The following is a 16,672-nucleotide window of genomic DNA, read 5'->3' on the forward strand; positions in this document are numbered from 1 at the left end:
ATCAAAAAAGTACCTGTTGGAGGATTGCGCGCCCAACTGGCAGAGTATTTCTGGCTACAGACTCGAAAAGATCCATGTTCATTTTTAAAGGACACAGGACTTAGTTTGTTTTCGACTTTTCCTGAGTTTTTATAGTCAAAATTTCGTAAGAAATTAACATTTTTTCATGCTAAAGCTTAATATTTTTTTTCATTATATTTTTAGTGTTCGTTCGGCAAACAACTCTTTTTTGAGTTTAAAATTTTTAGTAAAATTTGTACCTGGTCAATGCAAACTCATCGTCTGCGACCAACCAATTTCGCTGTAGCGATTAAATTAAAAAAAAAGCTTAATATTTTTCAAACGGTAAGCTAAAACCACTAAGTGTTTGGGTATACATTATAGATGAGTTCATCAGCTTTATAGAATTGCTAAGTTCATTACAACTTAATGTAAGATACTTAAGTTACGTGAAAAAAGAAGCTCTACCTCTAAAAAAAACCGTTACAAAAAAATAAAACACTTGAACAATTCTTCTTCTTAAATGCCATAGAAAAAAACCATAATTCCTCAAAAGACTTTAAAGCCATCAGTCTATTAGAAAAAGTTTATTTGTTTCGAAGCGAAAAAAAACATTCGATTTGGTCGAATGTGTTAGCAAATCAGTAAACTAGCTCCTTATAGGCTCTGCACGCTGAGCCCATTCAAGGGGAACGTTGGGATTTTTAGAAAGAGGTGAAACGGCTGTTCACATTGGCACCATTCAGCACCAGCCAAAAACAGCTGGTTGTCATATTTTCGTGGGGAGGAAAATTTGTTTAATTCTTAATATTAAAGTGTATACTAATATTATAGCAATGGTTATGAGTGTTATTCAGCAGCAGAATATTTTCTTCCTTAAGCCTAGTACTCAGATCGAAAAAAAGGGGCCGCTAGAAAAATCAGGGATGATATTCGTATGGAACCGATAAGAAATTTTTGCGCGCACAAGTTACTTTCTAGCGGCTGTATGCCAGGCAGTACTCATAACGACAAAATAGGCAGGCCGATTAAATCTAGAATGTCAGACGATAGTATTTTGTGGTATGGATAGTATTTGTAGTGTATTCATAGTATTTGTGTGGTATTCGTTGGTATGTAGCTAGCGGCTCGACAAATATAGATCTGTTTTAATTTCCGAGAGGGTACCTAGCAAACAGAGAGTAAAGTCTCAATCAAATGGAGACAACAATGCCGCTGAAGTTGAAAGATAAATGACCACCGTGCTTCTAAACGAGCTTAAGGCCATCAAACGGCAAAAAAGGAAACAATTATTATAGACTAATGAGATTATATTGAATTTATTTGCATTTCTAATTTGTTTAACTTATTTGAACGCCAATATCTTCATGTTGCCAAGACACAGACCCGGCTGGGCTGTTAACAAAATGTTTTAAGTTGTTTTCCTTTTGGGACCAAGTGCTACTCCACAGGGTCGTGCCAAGGGGCGATGGCGACAATCTGTGCTCGAAACTATCCAATTTTGAATAGAAAGGGTGCTTGGAGGCGCCGATTTACAACTTTGCCACGAGCGCACATATTCCTTGGCACGGCCTAGCTGCTCCACCAATCAAATAAGTCTGCAGATGTTATTCCCAGACATATGCAAATTCTTTGTCATATTTTCAAACTGCGGAATATGCAAAGGGTATCGTTTCATGGGTTTCCATAAATGTACACATATTTATATGATTTACAATACTGTATAGACAAACGACCGTCCTGGTTTCTTTCCTGCAGATATGGGTTTAATCAAAGTTGTCGGCGCTTATTTCGTTGATTGTCCTCCTCCTCCGCTAATGCAAGAGCCGACAATGCGGTTTTCACCTCGGTCACACTCTGCTGCTAGCAAAATATATTGCACAGTTTGATAGCAAACGTGTTTTTCGATCTGAGTACTAGGCTTAAACAAACACAAAACAGTGTACCCAGAGAGCATGCACTTTGTCCTTTTTGGTCATACTACGCAAAGTATCAGTGGCACTTGTATCAGTATATTTTGACCACGAAATTGAGTTCATTCGTATATCGGTATATCGGTATAATCCGATGATCCTATTGGGCTTTGAGGTGGCTCAGAGGGGCCTAGCTGAGGCCACCGGACGGGTCGCAGGTTGCGGATAGCGAACGACCTACCCCAGTGGGTAGGTCAGCTGCGAATAGGCGGGCATCTTAAAGAGCATCAACTAAGTTGGCTCTGAGGGAGAGTACCGAAAAAAGCAGTCCCGGACAGCCAGCGGGTGTTCGCGACGCAGCAACACTGACGATGCGCTTGTGGTGCCGCCTCTCATTAAGTAGCTCACACAATCCCATCCCTACACAACACCTACCCACATCCTAGCCCCAACACTCACCTCACACCGGGCCGGACTAAGGTGTCACTCGACCCGTGCCAAGAGTCAGCCTGGCTGGGGGTCCGGTATAAAAACTAGCCCAGTCTTGAACGGAGAGCTCAGGGACTTGGCAGCCCCCTGTTCTAATTATGCCTTACCCGGGTAACGCAGAGCTCTGCCGGGGTGGACCGTTCCCCTTCTCTGCAGCTCGTGGGAACTTTATGGACAAATTCGAAAATATTAACAACAACAAAAACAAAGAGGCACTCCCCAAATGCCTGCAGGGAGAAATCCCAAGCGGGAGAAGGCAACGGCCCAAGGGTCTGGCCCGATCCGCTCAGACGCAGGAAAGACCTGCACGGTGAAGGACGCGGGTATGAATCCGGGTGGGTCCCATCGCAAACCTGGGATGGGTGGAAAGCCAACACCCAAAACTGATACCATGGTAGGGCAGCTAAGCAATATTGCGGCTGCTCAACCTTCCGGTGAAGCGGCGGGTGATGGCTTACCATCAACCAGCGTCCAAACCAAAAAATATAGCTATGCCGAAAAGAGGAGTTCTGGGCACATACTCCGTCGACAGAACGCCAGCCAGGAAGTCAGTCCAACAGCAGACTGGCTAAAGAAAGTGGAATGGGCCTCGGTGGTGTTGCCCATCTTCAGTGTAGAGCCACAGAAGGTGGCCGCACAACCGAAGAGGCAGCGCTCTCAAGAGACGCCCGGACCTGCCGCGAAGCGATCCAGGGTTAAACCAAATGTATCCTTCGCGCAGATTGCCAAGGAGAGGACGCTGATAGGCGTTCTCGACAAAGGCAGCGCGGAGGGGAAAATACCCAGAAGCCAATGGAAGTGGGTGGAAGCGGCACTGGCCGACCGCTGCTTCGAGCTTCTCGAGAAGGATCCAGGGCCACCCCCAGTCTGCAAAGACATGGGATGGTTCCAGGGAAGCATCAAAGTGGTAGCCTGCGAGGATGAGCGCTCCGTAAAACTATACAAAGCTGCGGTGGCGCAAATCGGTGAGGTCTACGCCGGGGCGAAGCTCGTCGCTGTGGACTGGAGCGAGGTGCCCAGTAGACCAAGGGCCCGTATATGGGTACCGGCCACTTTCAAGGAGCCCGAGCGGATCCTCACGATGTTTCAGAGATGCAACCCCACACTGCCAACCTCAGATTGGAAGGTGGTTAAAGTGGAGGCATCAAAGGGCCCCACAAATCAGGCGGTGGTTATCCTGAACAAGGAATCGCTAGCCCCGATCGAGGCAGCCAGGGGAGAGCTTAACTTCGGGTTCAGCTCGGTGACCATGAAGGTCTATAAGTCGGATGCAGCGGCCGAGGCGCGTTCTGTCAACAATCCAGTTGAGCAGGACGTTGCCTCGGAGATCGAGGCACCCGAAGTAGACCCGGAGCCGGCCCTGGAGAGCTACTCCTCGGTGACGGAGCTGATGCTCGATTTTGAGGCGCTGTGTCGGGACGAGATCCTCGACGACTCGGTGACTTTAATGAAGTCTCTGAGGCTTCTGCAGATAAATCTCCACCACTGTAAAGCAGCATCCGCTGCCCTGATACTCCGCTTAGTCGCGAGCGGACGGGACATAGTCCTAATCCAAGAGCCCTGGGTGGTAGGAGGCAGGGTCTGAGGATTAGCGACGAAGGACTACAAGCTGATTGTAGCCCAAACGGAAGGTAAAATTAGAACCTGCATATTAGCAAGAAAGCACCTAAATATCTTTCTGCTCCACAATTTTAGCAATGGCGACAACACGGCGGCTAGCCTAGAGCTACAAGGGACACGCCTGAACCTGGTGTCGTCCTACATGGCTCATGAGGAAAGCGATCCTCCCAGGGACCTCGTTCGGAAGATTGCCAGCGATAGCGAGAGGTCGGATACAAGCCTACTAATAGGCTGCGATGCCAACGCTCATCACACCCAATGGGGGAGCTCGGATACAAATGTAAGGGGTGAGTCACTTTTCAGCTTCATCCTAAACTCCAACCTAATTATTGGTAATCGGGGTAATGACCCCACTTTTATCATAAAAAACCGTCAAGAGGTTATTGACCTCACTCTATTGTCTCACAAACTGTCAGACATAATGAAAAGTTGGAGAGTCCTAGAGGACCACTCCTTCTCCGACCACAGGTACATCGAGACAATCCTATCGCTCGAAAGCACCATACCCACTAGCTATATAAATCCAAGAAAAGCCAACTGGGATACGTTTAGTGCAAAAATGGAGGAATTACTCCCCCCCTAGCCCCAAAATGCCCGGACACACAAGACGATCTTAATCGTCTTGTGGACAATTTCACGGAAGCTTGCAACAAGGCCTTCATGGCAGCTTGCCCCTCAACCAAACCAAGAGGGAAAATGAAACCCCCCTGGTGGTCTAAACATATAGATACCCTCCTGAAAGACTGCAGGGCTGTCTTTAACAGAGCCAAAAGCAGCAGCGAGGTAGCGCACTGGGAAAATTACAAAAGTAAGCTAACCCTATACAAAAAAGAAACAAGGAGAGCAAAAAGGGCCTCTTGGCAAAAATTTTGCTCCGAAATTGAGGACACGTCAGAAGCCGCAAGATCCTGTCAAAAACATCCCCCTCGGTGGGATATCTCTAGTGAGGACTCCCTACACATTCTACTCGACACTCATTTTCCTGGGTGTACGACCATCGAGCCGGCAGACACCCCAAGTGAAGGCCCGGAAACCTCGATGGGGCACATCCTCACAAAACGGAATATCAGCTGGGCAGTAAACAGCTTTAAATCCTACAAATCGCCTGGCCCGGACCAAGTCATTCCGGCTCAGCTACAAAAAGCCGGGGAGATGGCCATCAACTGGCTGCAAAGTATCTTCAGGAAGATACTGACAGTGGGAAAAATCCCCCGCGCTTGGCTAACGGTTAAAATAGTCTTTATCCCCAAAACAGGGAAACCCTCACACACAACCCCAAAAGACTTCAGACCAATAAGTCTATCGTCCTTCCTTCTCAAAACCTTTGAAAGACTAGTCGGGCTGCAGCTGAGGACAACCATAATCCTCAGTGGCTGTCAGGCGCTCAGCATGCCTACCTAAAAGGGAAATCCACGGAAACGGCACTCCATGAAGTAATCTCGGCGGTAGAGAAATCTCTACACGTCAAAGAATACTCCTTAATCGCTTTCCTAGACATTGAGGGAGCTTTTAACAACGTCATACCGGGAGCCATCACAGAGGCCCTGACTGACCTGGGAGTGGATCGTCACTTGGTGATGCTCATAGATACATTGCTCACATGCAGGACAGTGACATCATCAATGGGATCGTCCACTCAGTCAAGGTATGTCAACAGAGGCACCCCGCAAGGTGGTGTCCTGTCTCCCCTTCTATGGAACATAGCAGTCAATAAGATTCTGTGTGACCTGGAAGGGGAGGGCTGCAAGGTGGTAGCATACGCGGACGACGTTGCCATTATCTTCTCGGGAAAATTCCCTCAAACACTCTGCGATCTAATGACCGCGAAGCTCGCGCGACTGTCAGAATGGACAAAGTCGCGTGGACTGGGAGTTAATCCCTCTAAAACGGAACTTGTGTTGTTTACAACCAAATACAAAATCCCGTCCCTCAACCCCCCAATACTAAACGGATGCAGGCTCTCCTTCAGCGACAGTGCCAGTTACTTAGGGTTGGTAATTGATAAAAAGCTCAGCTGGAACCTGAGCATCAAAGACAGAGTGAAGAAGGCTACGATAGCCCTCTACACTTGCAAAGAAGGCCATTGGGCTAAAATGGGGCATGAACCCAAGAATAGTCCAATGGATCTACCTAGCAATAGTAAGACCAATACTGCTCTACGGAGTCGCAGCGTGGTGGACTGCCCTATCGAAGGGGACCATCACTAAACAATTAGGCAAGGTGCAGCGTACTGCAGCCCTAAGCATCAGCGGAGCTCTGAGCACAACACCAACGGATGCGCTAAATGCTATACTATGCCTACAGAGCCTTGACCTTGCAGGTAAGGAGCAGGCAGAAATGGCAGCAATCCGTCTTAGAGACTCTGACCAATGGGTGTCACATCACACCGGTCATGCGTCCATCCTAAATGGAAACAAAATCGTCCCCACAAAAACGGACTACTGCGTTCCGAGGGAGTATACAGATACCCCCTTTGAAACAATCATCCCTCACAGAAACATCTGGCTTGAGGGACCACCTGGTCCAAAGGGAGCCATTCGAATCTTTACTGATGGCTCAAAGCTGGACAACAAGGTCGGAGGAGGAATCTACTCCGAACAGCTGAACATAAGTTACTCCTTCAGGCTCCCGGATCACTGCAGTGTCTTCCAAGCGGAGGTCATAGCGATCAAGGAAGCTTTGAGCTGTCTTCAGGAACTAACCCTTGCGGCGACTCACATAAATTTCAATAGTGATAGCCAAGCTGCAATCAAATCGCTGAATGCGATAACAACAAGCTCGGCTACCGTGGCAAACTGTCGCAAATCTCTTAATGAGATGGCTTATCAGTTCGTCATCAGCCTAATATGGGTCCCGGGCCACCAGGACATTGAAGGCAACTGCATAGCAGACGAGCTGGCCAGAGCTGGAACAACAATCCCCCTTCTCAATGATAAGGAGGATATTCGTATGCCAATGACCTGCAAGCTCAAAATAAAAGAACATTTTAAGCAACTAATAAATGACAGATGGCAAACTGTGCCACTATGTCGCATAACTCGGCAAACATGGCATAACATGGCCTAGACTATTCATAGATATGTTTATTGCATTAGACTTCATTCCATTCCTCGAATTTTGTTTATGTTTGTACAATTGATCTCAATCATGGGCTTCTCATATGCTTTTGGGGGGTAAAAACAACTACATTTTCCCGACTAAGTTTGAATAGTGCCAGATACCGTAGAACCTTGATGACTGTTTGCGTACTGTAATCATTTACCCAATCATTCGGACTACTTTTAACATTCATCAAAGGTATAAAACCCCAGTAAAACGACTTAGAAAATACAGTTTCTGCTGCACTCAGCCAATCAATCTTCAAATCATGCGCTCCATAGCATTCGCAGTTGTAATATTTGTCGGCATCCTGGCCTACAGCAATGCAGCTCCTCAGATTAACCTCGGCAATCTTGCCTGGCTGGAGAACATTCTCAGAGGCTTAGGATCCCAGAACTCCACCATTCGATTCGGCAACAATACTCTGATCGTATCGGGAGTGTCCACAGCAAGTGCCAACGTCAACCCGTCTCAAGTAGAGCCCCATCGTCACAATCATCATACTCATCCATTGAGTAACTATCCTGGCTACGGCTACGGCTACGGTGGTTACTGGCGTATGGTTCCATCTGTGGATGGCAAAATTATTGGAGAACCAGAGAACAGCCAATCTTATGAATCGAATGATTTTGCCTTTGAAGATGAAACTGTTGAGGGCATCATCGAAGAAGATCAATCTGACGAGGATCATTCATTTAGCGATGCTAGTTCAGAGGCTGAGGATGAGCTCGGTGCAGAAGCCGATGAAGATCAGCTTGACCAGGAGGATTTAAATGAATCCATGGATGAAGAGGTCGATCCCGAAGAAGAAGCCGCGGACAAGGAATTAGATGATGCCGAAAGCGAATTGCCCGCCGAGAAAACCAACTAACTGCTGAGTCTGAGGTAGAAGTTGAATTTAATAAACTTTATTCCCATTTAATTAAAAAATCCTCTCCTGGCAGAATGCGAGAGTAAATTTCCCTTCGGAAATTCTCGCTCTCCGGAAGAGAGTGGCCGATCAAAAAAGAGGCATGTTGGCCGATCAAAAAAGAGGCAAGTTTTTAAATTTATTTCTGCGTGCGCGACTTTCTAGCGAGAGTGGGCGCGCAGGTCTCTATTTATTTTCGTTTTAAATTACACTTTTAGCGTAGTTGGAACAATATGTGGATGTTTTACAATATTGATCTTAATTGTAACATGTTGTGTTTTTATACCCGGTACTCGAAGAGTAAATAGGGTATATTGTATTTGTGCGGATAACGGTTGTATGTAACGCACAGAAGGAAACGTTTCCGACCCCATAGAGTATATATATTCTTGATCAGCATCAATAGCCGAGTCGATTGAGCCATGTCTGTCTGTCCGTCCGTCCGTCTGTCCGTCTTGTTTGTCGGCTAGTTCTAAGAGACTACTTATAAGAGCTAGAGCCACCAAATTTTGGCACCAGACTGCTGTATGCTCACACTGAAACCAGTGTATTTCAAAAATGAGCCCCGCCCCCTTCCGCCCACGCAAAAGGGCGAAAACCTCCCAAATCTACAATTTTGAAGATAACAGAAAACTAACGCCATTCCGTAGGGAATGACCATATCTATCAGATCACCAAATTGGGATCCGATTGGATCATTATTATAGCCACAATGAAGAAATTGATAATTTGCAGTGGCTAAACCCACCCTGTCCAGCTGCTTTTGTTGTTTTTTTCACATTCTCTCATTCACACTCTGCTTCTGCATTGTGCGGCCTCTGCCTCTGCCTGACCATGCTGCCTCTGCCTGACCATGCTGCCTCGAAACCGTCGTTGGTGAGTGGGGACTTCTCGACTATGGCTTTCGGGTCGCCACGGGTCTTAGTGGTGAGATGGCACAGCTTCTCTACTGGAGACAGCCTCGGAAAGCTTCCTCTGCGAAAACTTCAATATCACAGGGGGCAGCCGACAGCCGTCCTGGGACTTCTGAGCGGTCAATTTGGGCAATGAGGTCAGCTATGCATTGCTCATAGCCCTCATAGCACTCGGCGTACATATCTTGTAGTTGTTTTTGGTCTACCGGAGCCTCGCCCATCATTGCCACCGAACAGGCCTCAAACTCCGCATCCACCTTTGCCCACAAGTTCTGCAATTGGTCTCGGCGGACCATGGATGGTGTGCTGGTCCCGGGGTGGTGAGCCGTGCTTCCATGGTGGTCAGCCTATCGATGGCTTCGCATGGCTTCGAACTTCGCCCGTGCGGAGGTGACGGATGACTGGGCCATTGGAAAGGTGTGGCGAGGACTGTTCGAATTATAGTGCGGATGCGAATTCACCTAAAGCGTGATCGGCTAAGGGAACAAAACCGATTTGGTCCTCGCCGCAGTGGCAGAATAAAAGGAAATTATAATTCAGACACTTCTCTGGCTCCTCTCTGACACTCACTCTCTTGTCCGCACATCAGTTAGATCCTCTAAAGATCTAAAGATCAATCAGCAATCAGCGTTCCAATTCGTTCGTTGTTAATTTAAAAATGGAATTTAATAGAACAATGAACTCAATTTCGTGGTCAAAATATCCTGGAAAGTATATAATATACATTAAATGGTCGTGCCCGATCCATTGTGTGAAGGGATGGCTTTAGAGTAGTATAGTAGTATTTATTGGATATAATAAGTTGAAAAATATATGTAGAGTGAATTAATTGTGAAATAGGTTTTCTTCGACGCGTGCTGTCTTGATCGCTTCCACTTCAAAAGAGAACTATCGCCTCTGTTGATATCGATGTCTTTCGAGCTATCGTGCGTATAACAGTCCCCACAGAGTTAACAGCTCATGTTGACTAACAGCTCTTCACAGTCGGCCTTTCCTGAAAAATCACAGCGTCCTCGCGAGATTCGCCTTCCTTGTCGTCATCTTCATCTGGTTCATCAGGTGGGAGTTCGCACCAGCGTTTCATCCTGTCAGATGAATACACCGACTTATAGTGCCTCTGCTTTCGTTGGGCATAAGGGATATCTTCTACCAGATATCGGTCGTTTGGCAGCACTTTGTTGACAATAAATGGACCTTTATAGCGAGGCTCAATTTGCGTGACGTTCCCGTGCTAAACGGCTCATTCTCGACTAATACAAGATCACCAAGGGTATATACGGTTGGCTTGGAATGTCTGGCATCGTAACGTTTCTTCGCAGCAGCCCTATGATCGTTGACTGTAGTGGCAGCGTCTGCTCGTAGCTTCTCCAACTCGTCCTCTGTCATCATCTTCTGATCCGGGCCTTGGATCGCACTCGTCAATGTGTTCTTGAGGATATCTCGTGGCTCATACCCATACAATAGCTGAAATGGGGAACATTTAGTCGTACTATTTACCATGGTATTGATGCTCCACTGGATTGAGCGTATCTGTTCGTCCCATCGGTTTTCCTTTTCGTTTGAAGGCAATAGCATTGACAAAATAGTCCGGTTCGTTCGTTCTGCATGTCCGTTCGCTCTCGGTGTCTTCACAGCATTGAGGATGTGCTTTACATTATTCGACTTACAATACTTTTCAAAATCCTTTGAAGTAAAAGCGGTACCGCGATCGGTGACGATTCGATCTGGCATTCCTAAGTAGCTGGTCAACTCCTGCAGAATATCGATTACGTGTTTCGTGGCTGTACTTTTACAGCTCGCACTATGGAGAACTTAGTGAATGCGTCGACAATCACAATAATGTGCTCATTCCGTTTTGCACTCTTCGGAAAGGGTCCCAAGTGGTCCATATGTACGGTGGAAAAAGGGATCGGCCTTATGTCATCATAATGGTACTGTCCTTCCTGACGTCCACCTGGTATCTTATACAGCGCGCAGCCAACACATGACTTGATGTAGCTTTTAACGTAGTTGCGCATTCGGGGAAACCAAAACAAATTAAGAATCCGATTAATTGTTTTCTCTGTGCTCATGTGTCCGGCCTTATCGTGACATTCGTGTAGAATATGGAATCTTAGCTGCTTCGGCACTACCCATAGCAACTTGTTGTCATATTTGCGAAATAGGCGATCTTGCTCGATCACATACTCGTCGTTTTCAGATTTCGTATCGAGGTTCATCTCAGCGACAATTTTCTGGATCTTCTCATCTTGTAACTGTACGGCAAATAACCAATCAGCCTCATCGATGATGGTCTTCGAGATTTTCAGGGACGCTGTGTCCATCTCATGTGCATCCTCAAATGGAGCTCGACTCAGGGCGTCAACGTGATTCATCTGTGTTCCAGCTCGATGAACAATGTCTATGTCAAATTCTTGTATACGCAGCCACCATCTTGCCATTCGGGGTATAAGCTCTCGTTTCTCCATTGATGTTTTCAGGGCATTACAATCGGTAATGACTTTGATTCTCTTACCATAGATGTAATACTTGAATCGCTCCAACGACTCGACGACGGCAAGAGCTTCTAGCTCGTAACTGTGGTAGTTCTTCTCGGGTTTAGAAGTTGCTCGGCTATAGTAAGCAATTGGCTTCATCTGATCCTCATCCTTCTGCAGCAATACTCCGGCTAAACCAACGGCACTGGCATCTGTATGTAATTCATGCTCAGCATCGAAGCGGTAGCTGGTGACAACAGGCTTCGATATTAAGCGTCTCTTTAACTCTTCAAATGCATCCTGTTGTGGCTGTTCCCACTTGAACGTCTGGTCTTTGCGCAATAGAGCACGCAAAGGATCTGAAATAATGGCATATCCGGCAACAAATTTCCGGAAGTAACCGCTGAGACCCAAAAACTGCCGTACTTCGGTCACATTACTCGGCGGCGAGAACAACGCAATGGCATTCGTCTTAACCTCTCCAGGACTGATGCCGTCTGCGTGTATCTTATGACCTAGAAATGTAATTGATTGCTTATACAACTCACATTTATCCAGATTTAAAGTTAGTCCGCACTCTTGCAGTACTTGAAGGATTCTCTGAAGCTTTTCATACATCTCGTCAAACGTCTGACTACCAATTAATATGTCGTCCATGTAGTGTATCATGTCGCCTTTCTGCACTCGCTTCTGTAGTTCTGCCATGAGTCGATTGAAAACAGCAGGTGCAGTCTTTAGCCCAAACGGAAGTCGCTTGAACTCATATAGTCCATCCGTTGTGATGAACGCAGTATACTTTCTACTCTCCGGTGCTACTTCTATCTGATAATAACCGCTGTTGAGGTCCAGAGAAGAAAAATATTTAAATCGTTTCGCCTCCTGCAGACGCTCCTCGATGTTCGGTACTGGAAAATTTTCTTTCTTGATCAGCTTGTTGAGACGGCGGTAATCAACACAGAGTCGATCACTACCATTTGGTTTCTTGATGAGCACCACTGGGCTGGCGTACTCCGATGTGGATGGTATTATGATATCCTGTTGCAACAGCTCGTCGACCATTCTGCTTACAACTTCCTTCTTTGGCTCAGAAACTCGGTATGGCGCTTGAGAAACTACTTGGCCACTCTCAACGCTAATGTTGGCTTGAACGATGTTTGTCTTGCCGATGCCCTGCAATCCTGTGGAGAAAACATGGATAAACTTCCCCAACAAACCGCGCATTTGACTTCTTTCCTGATCGTTCTGTAAATTGACAAGAAGTTTGTTAGTTGAGTTGTCGCTTACAAAGGCTATCGGCTGATGAACTGCTCGTTTCACGTTAGTTTCGCCTGGCTCAAACTTAAGCGATAGATGAGCGCTAATGATGACGTCCTGCCCCAACAGAAAATCCTCTTGCAGCAGTTCATCGTCTGCTATGTATACTTTGGCAGTAATGATTTTTCCGTCGATGTCCATATCCACAATTATTGCTTCGGTCAGGATACAGGAACCTCCACAAATGCCTCGAATCTTCATGGAGCACTTTTTCCGCTCAGCGTTGATTTGCTTGGCAACTGATTGTCGAATGATACTAGGCTGACTTCCAGTATCAATGAAGGCGCTATAACTGCACGACTGTATGTAAATTTTCCTGGTGAATAGCTTGTCTTGATTCGATGCTCCCAAACGCATCATATTTGCCGGTTGGCACTTCTCATTGTTTGCATGAAACTTATTGCATTTGGCACAACGCGACTTCTTCTTCTCTTGTGGGCATGAATTAGCGAAGTGCCCCAATTCTCCACAATTGTAGCACTTTTTGAGCCTCCTTTGGCTTTGTTGTCTTTACATCGTAGTCCTGTTTTGGCTCCAAGTTGCTGCCTTTTGGTAAGAACTCCTTTTTGTTTATGACTGGCCGACTTCTATTTACAAAATACGACTCGGCTGCATCACGAAACTGCTTCATTGAAGAAAACTGAATTGCCGCAATACTATTTTGCAACTCTCGATGCTGTAGACCTGATCTCACATATCGTATAACAGCTGCTTCACTAAGCTTGTACCGCACGCCAAGGGCGGACATCCGGAAACAATACTCCTTCACTGTCTCCTTCGCTCGTCTGGTTGCATTAGCCATATTGAAGTGCACTTCAGCTTCGTCTGGGTTAGATCCGAACTCTTCTAGTATAGCTGTAGCGAAGTTGCTCCATGTGGTGTGTAGAACCGGCGACGAGTCGAGCCACATCTTAGCGGGACCCTTGAGCCGCGTATAAATTGCGAGTAAGAGAAATTTCTCGTCCCATTGGTACGCATCAACTACCTTGTTGACACGATCGATGAACTGGTCCACGGAGATGGCGTTATCGTCGCTGGGGTCATAGTCCGGTAAGGTATTCGCAATTTCCTTGACCGACGCTTGCCTTACGTTGTTGGTAGCCTGTCTACCCGGGTTAATGTCGTGGGACACACCTTCGATATTTTCTTCTCTGATCTGCTGCTGCTGTTTTGTTGTTGCTCCTAATGCTGTTGCTTCTGCGTTTTTCCTTTGCATGATGACCAACTGAACCATCATATTCTTCAGCTCTGTCATTTCATTCTGCATTTGTGAAATCGTCGCCGCTTGTGACGTCAGCGTCTCCTCCTCATATGGACTACTGATTCCAGCTGCTTGTGGCATCTCTACGTCTTCGGATTTCTCAAAATCAATTAGTCGTTGTACTAATTCGGCTCTAGAGCCCGACACTGCCAAGTTCCTCTCTCGTACCAGGAACCGTAACTGATCCACCTTAAGTTCTGCTATTTTGACCATTTTCGTTAATATGATCGTCTCTCCTTATCAATGATTTTGTCTGCTTTTAACCTGCACGCACAAGCAATCCTGTTAGCATGTGTGCAAGCGAGACAACTGATATGTTTGTATTTCACAACGTTGTGCAATTTCCCAACGACGCTACATATACACACAAGCCCTTTGTATGTATGACTGTATAATACCAGGCTCACACAGATTCCTGGCGCAATTTCTTGAGACTCTTTCTTTCCAGGTCCACTAAAGTTCCTGATCGCTGAACATTGAATCCGTCTGCCACGTAGAAAAGGAACACCTCCGTAATTTGCAATTTTCTTTGTCACATAGACCTTAGGGAACACATCCCATTGCAAACTTCCCACGCCGACGATTCTTGCTGCTTTTCTTGAGTTTCTCTTAAAATTTTACACTCTGCACATAACAACTCTACTAATCCCACTTCTGAACTGTGAAGGGATGGCTTTAGAGTAGTATAGTAGTATTGGGTGGGGATATAATGCTGCGCTGAAAAAATATGTATTACAGTGATTCGTACCAATACCAATGTTCCGTTTTGCGTGCGTCTTCAAATAAACGTTTTCGGCTCGTTAATTGTCTTGAGCCCTGCTTTAGAGTTCATAGTAACTATTTATTGGATATAATAAGTTGAAAAATATATGTATTAATTGTCTTTGTCTTGATCGCTTCCACTTCAAAAGATATCGCCTCTGTTGATATCGATGTCTTTCGAGCTATCGTGCGTATAACAGTCCCCACAGAGTTAACAGCTCATGTTGACTAACAGCTCTTTGTCAAAAAAAGCAACTGAATAAAAAAATTTAATTAAACTATCAGCGAGAAGAAAAGGCACTTTGGCTCATATCGGTCGCTGAATATCGACAGCCATTTGGGCATTGCTCAACACTGTCCAAAACAATGCGTAATTGAAATCTCATCCCTATTTTCTCAAAAAAAGACAATGGATGATAGGCGGCGTGAGGACATTCTACGAACAGCCTTATTCGTGGAACTTTGGCCGGTCCAAAATCAGAACCTCTATTCTCAGACAATGGATGATAGGCGGCGTGAGGACTTTGCGCCATTCGGTCGATAACCAGAACCCAAAGAGCCCCAGGTGTGCCCAGCCGGTAAATGGCATTGTGCAGCCCCAGGTGATGCCGCCACCCAATCGTAAGGGAAGGGTCACCAATTTCCTGTTAAAACTGAGAACCGCTGTGAATGCGTTGTCGCGCAACCCTTCCTCGCTGCACTTTCGCCGACCTGTCGATGCCGTGAAGCTGAACATCAGGGACTACTACGAAAAAATCGCAAACCCCATGGACTTGAACACAATCAAGAAAAGATTTGAGTACACATACTACTGGGGCGGTGCAGACGTCCTGGAGGACATTCTATTGATTTTCGAAAACTGCAGAACCTACAACAGTCCAGATTCGACCGTGTTTAAAGCTGCTGTCACCCTGTGCGAATGCTTTTGGCTGAGCATGGCGAAAATGCAGCAGGAATTGCACAAAGAGTGTAGGGCTGAGGCCAAGACCAGGCGTCCGCGGAAGGCATCCATTTCAAAAACTTCTCCATTGCCGAAGACCCCGCGCCAGGAAAAGGCTGTCATTCCGAAAAAGACTAATGTGGAAATCGAGGATTTAAATCAGCCAAAGGCAGACGATCCACTGCCCTCCTTTTGGGGCCGTTCCCAATCAACATCCGAATCGGCACCATTGCAAACAGTTCACGCCTGTGACACCGGCCCGTCGTGGTCGTGGCCGACCTCCGGGGCCACCATCTCAAAAAGCAGTTGTTGAGACAGAGCCCTATGAAGAGGATGATTCATTGCGGATAATCACAACAATTCTGGGCAAAACGCAGCTGATGCACTACCTTCAGCCACCCGATATAAGTATCCCAGCATATGTTGATACACATGGTGACTGCAGACAGTTGTGGGACAGCAACGTGGATGATTTGACATCGTATGAGCTACGCACTGTCATCCATATAGCATTGCAACATAATGTGCCAGTCACTACGAAAAACGGCAGAATGGAATTAAGCATAACGAAATTCTCCCCCAAAGTAATATCAATATTAAATGAGGCTATCCTTCAAAGTAGACGCCTCGATTCCGATTTGCTGCCATTTATGACAGCTGATGAACTGCAAGTTATGACGGAAGTGTTGGAAAACAGGTTGCTCAAACTCAACACCCTCTTGAACATATCAAATCGTTCGGGTACTTTAAGTAGACATGCCACTCCCAGTAACGGTCAGGATCTGGAACCCTCCGGTTTAGCAACAATGGCGAAAATGGCACGGTTATCTGATGATGAAGAGGAGGAGAAGGGAGGAGGAAAGCATGTTAAAAAAGGAGAGACCTAAAGGAAATCGTAAAGGATGGAAGAACAAGCGAAACATATGGAAAATTACTAGCAAGTTAACACATACATATACATATATGTGCATAT

The 16,672-nt window shown here is 46.1% G+C and overlaps 2 protein-coding genes across 2 annotated transcripts; both read left to right on the forward strand.

The window, feature by feature from the left end:
• Nucleotides 1–7,389: 7,389 nt before the first annotated feature.
• LOC117893193 (putative uncharacterized transmembrane protein DDB_G0290641) lies at nucleotides 7,390–7,992 on the forward strand. The gene has a single exon (XM_034799702.1). It carries the CDS (start codon nucleotides 7,390–7,392, stop codon nucleotides 7,990–7,992), a length of 603 nt encoding a protein of 200 aa, XP_034655593.1.
• Nucleotides 7,993–15,172: 7,180 nt separating this feature from the next.
• On the forward strand, nucleotides 15,173–16,012 carry LOC117893194 (homeotic protein female sterile-like). Its single transcript, XM_034799703.1, has one exon. The coding sequence runs from the start codon at nucleotides 15,173–15,175 to the stop codon at nucleotides 16,010–16,012; it is 840 nt and encodes a 279-aa protein (XP_034655594.1).
• The last annotated feature ends 660 nt before the right edge of the window (nucleotides 16,013–16,672 follow it).

Source organism: Drosophila subobscura, chromosome J (genome assembly GCF_008121235.1).
Source record: "Drosophila subobscura isolate 14011-0131.10 chromosome J, UCBerk_Dsub_1.0, whole genome shotgun sequence".
NCBI classification, from domain to species: Eukaryota; Metazoa; Arthropoda; class Insecta; order Diptera; family Drosophilidae; genus Drosophila; species Drosophila subobscura.

Bases quoted from the DNA above. Each gene is read 5' to 3' on its own strand.
- LOC117893193 (XM_034799702.1), top strand. From the start codon at position 7,390: ATGCGCTCCATAGCATTCGCAGTTGTAATATTTGTCGGCATCCTGGCC.
- LOC117893194 (XM_034799703.1), top strand. From the start codon at position 15,173: ATGATAGGCGGCGTGAGGACATTCTACGAACAGCCTTATTCGTGGAAC.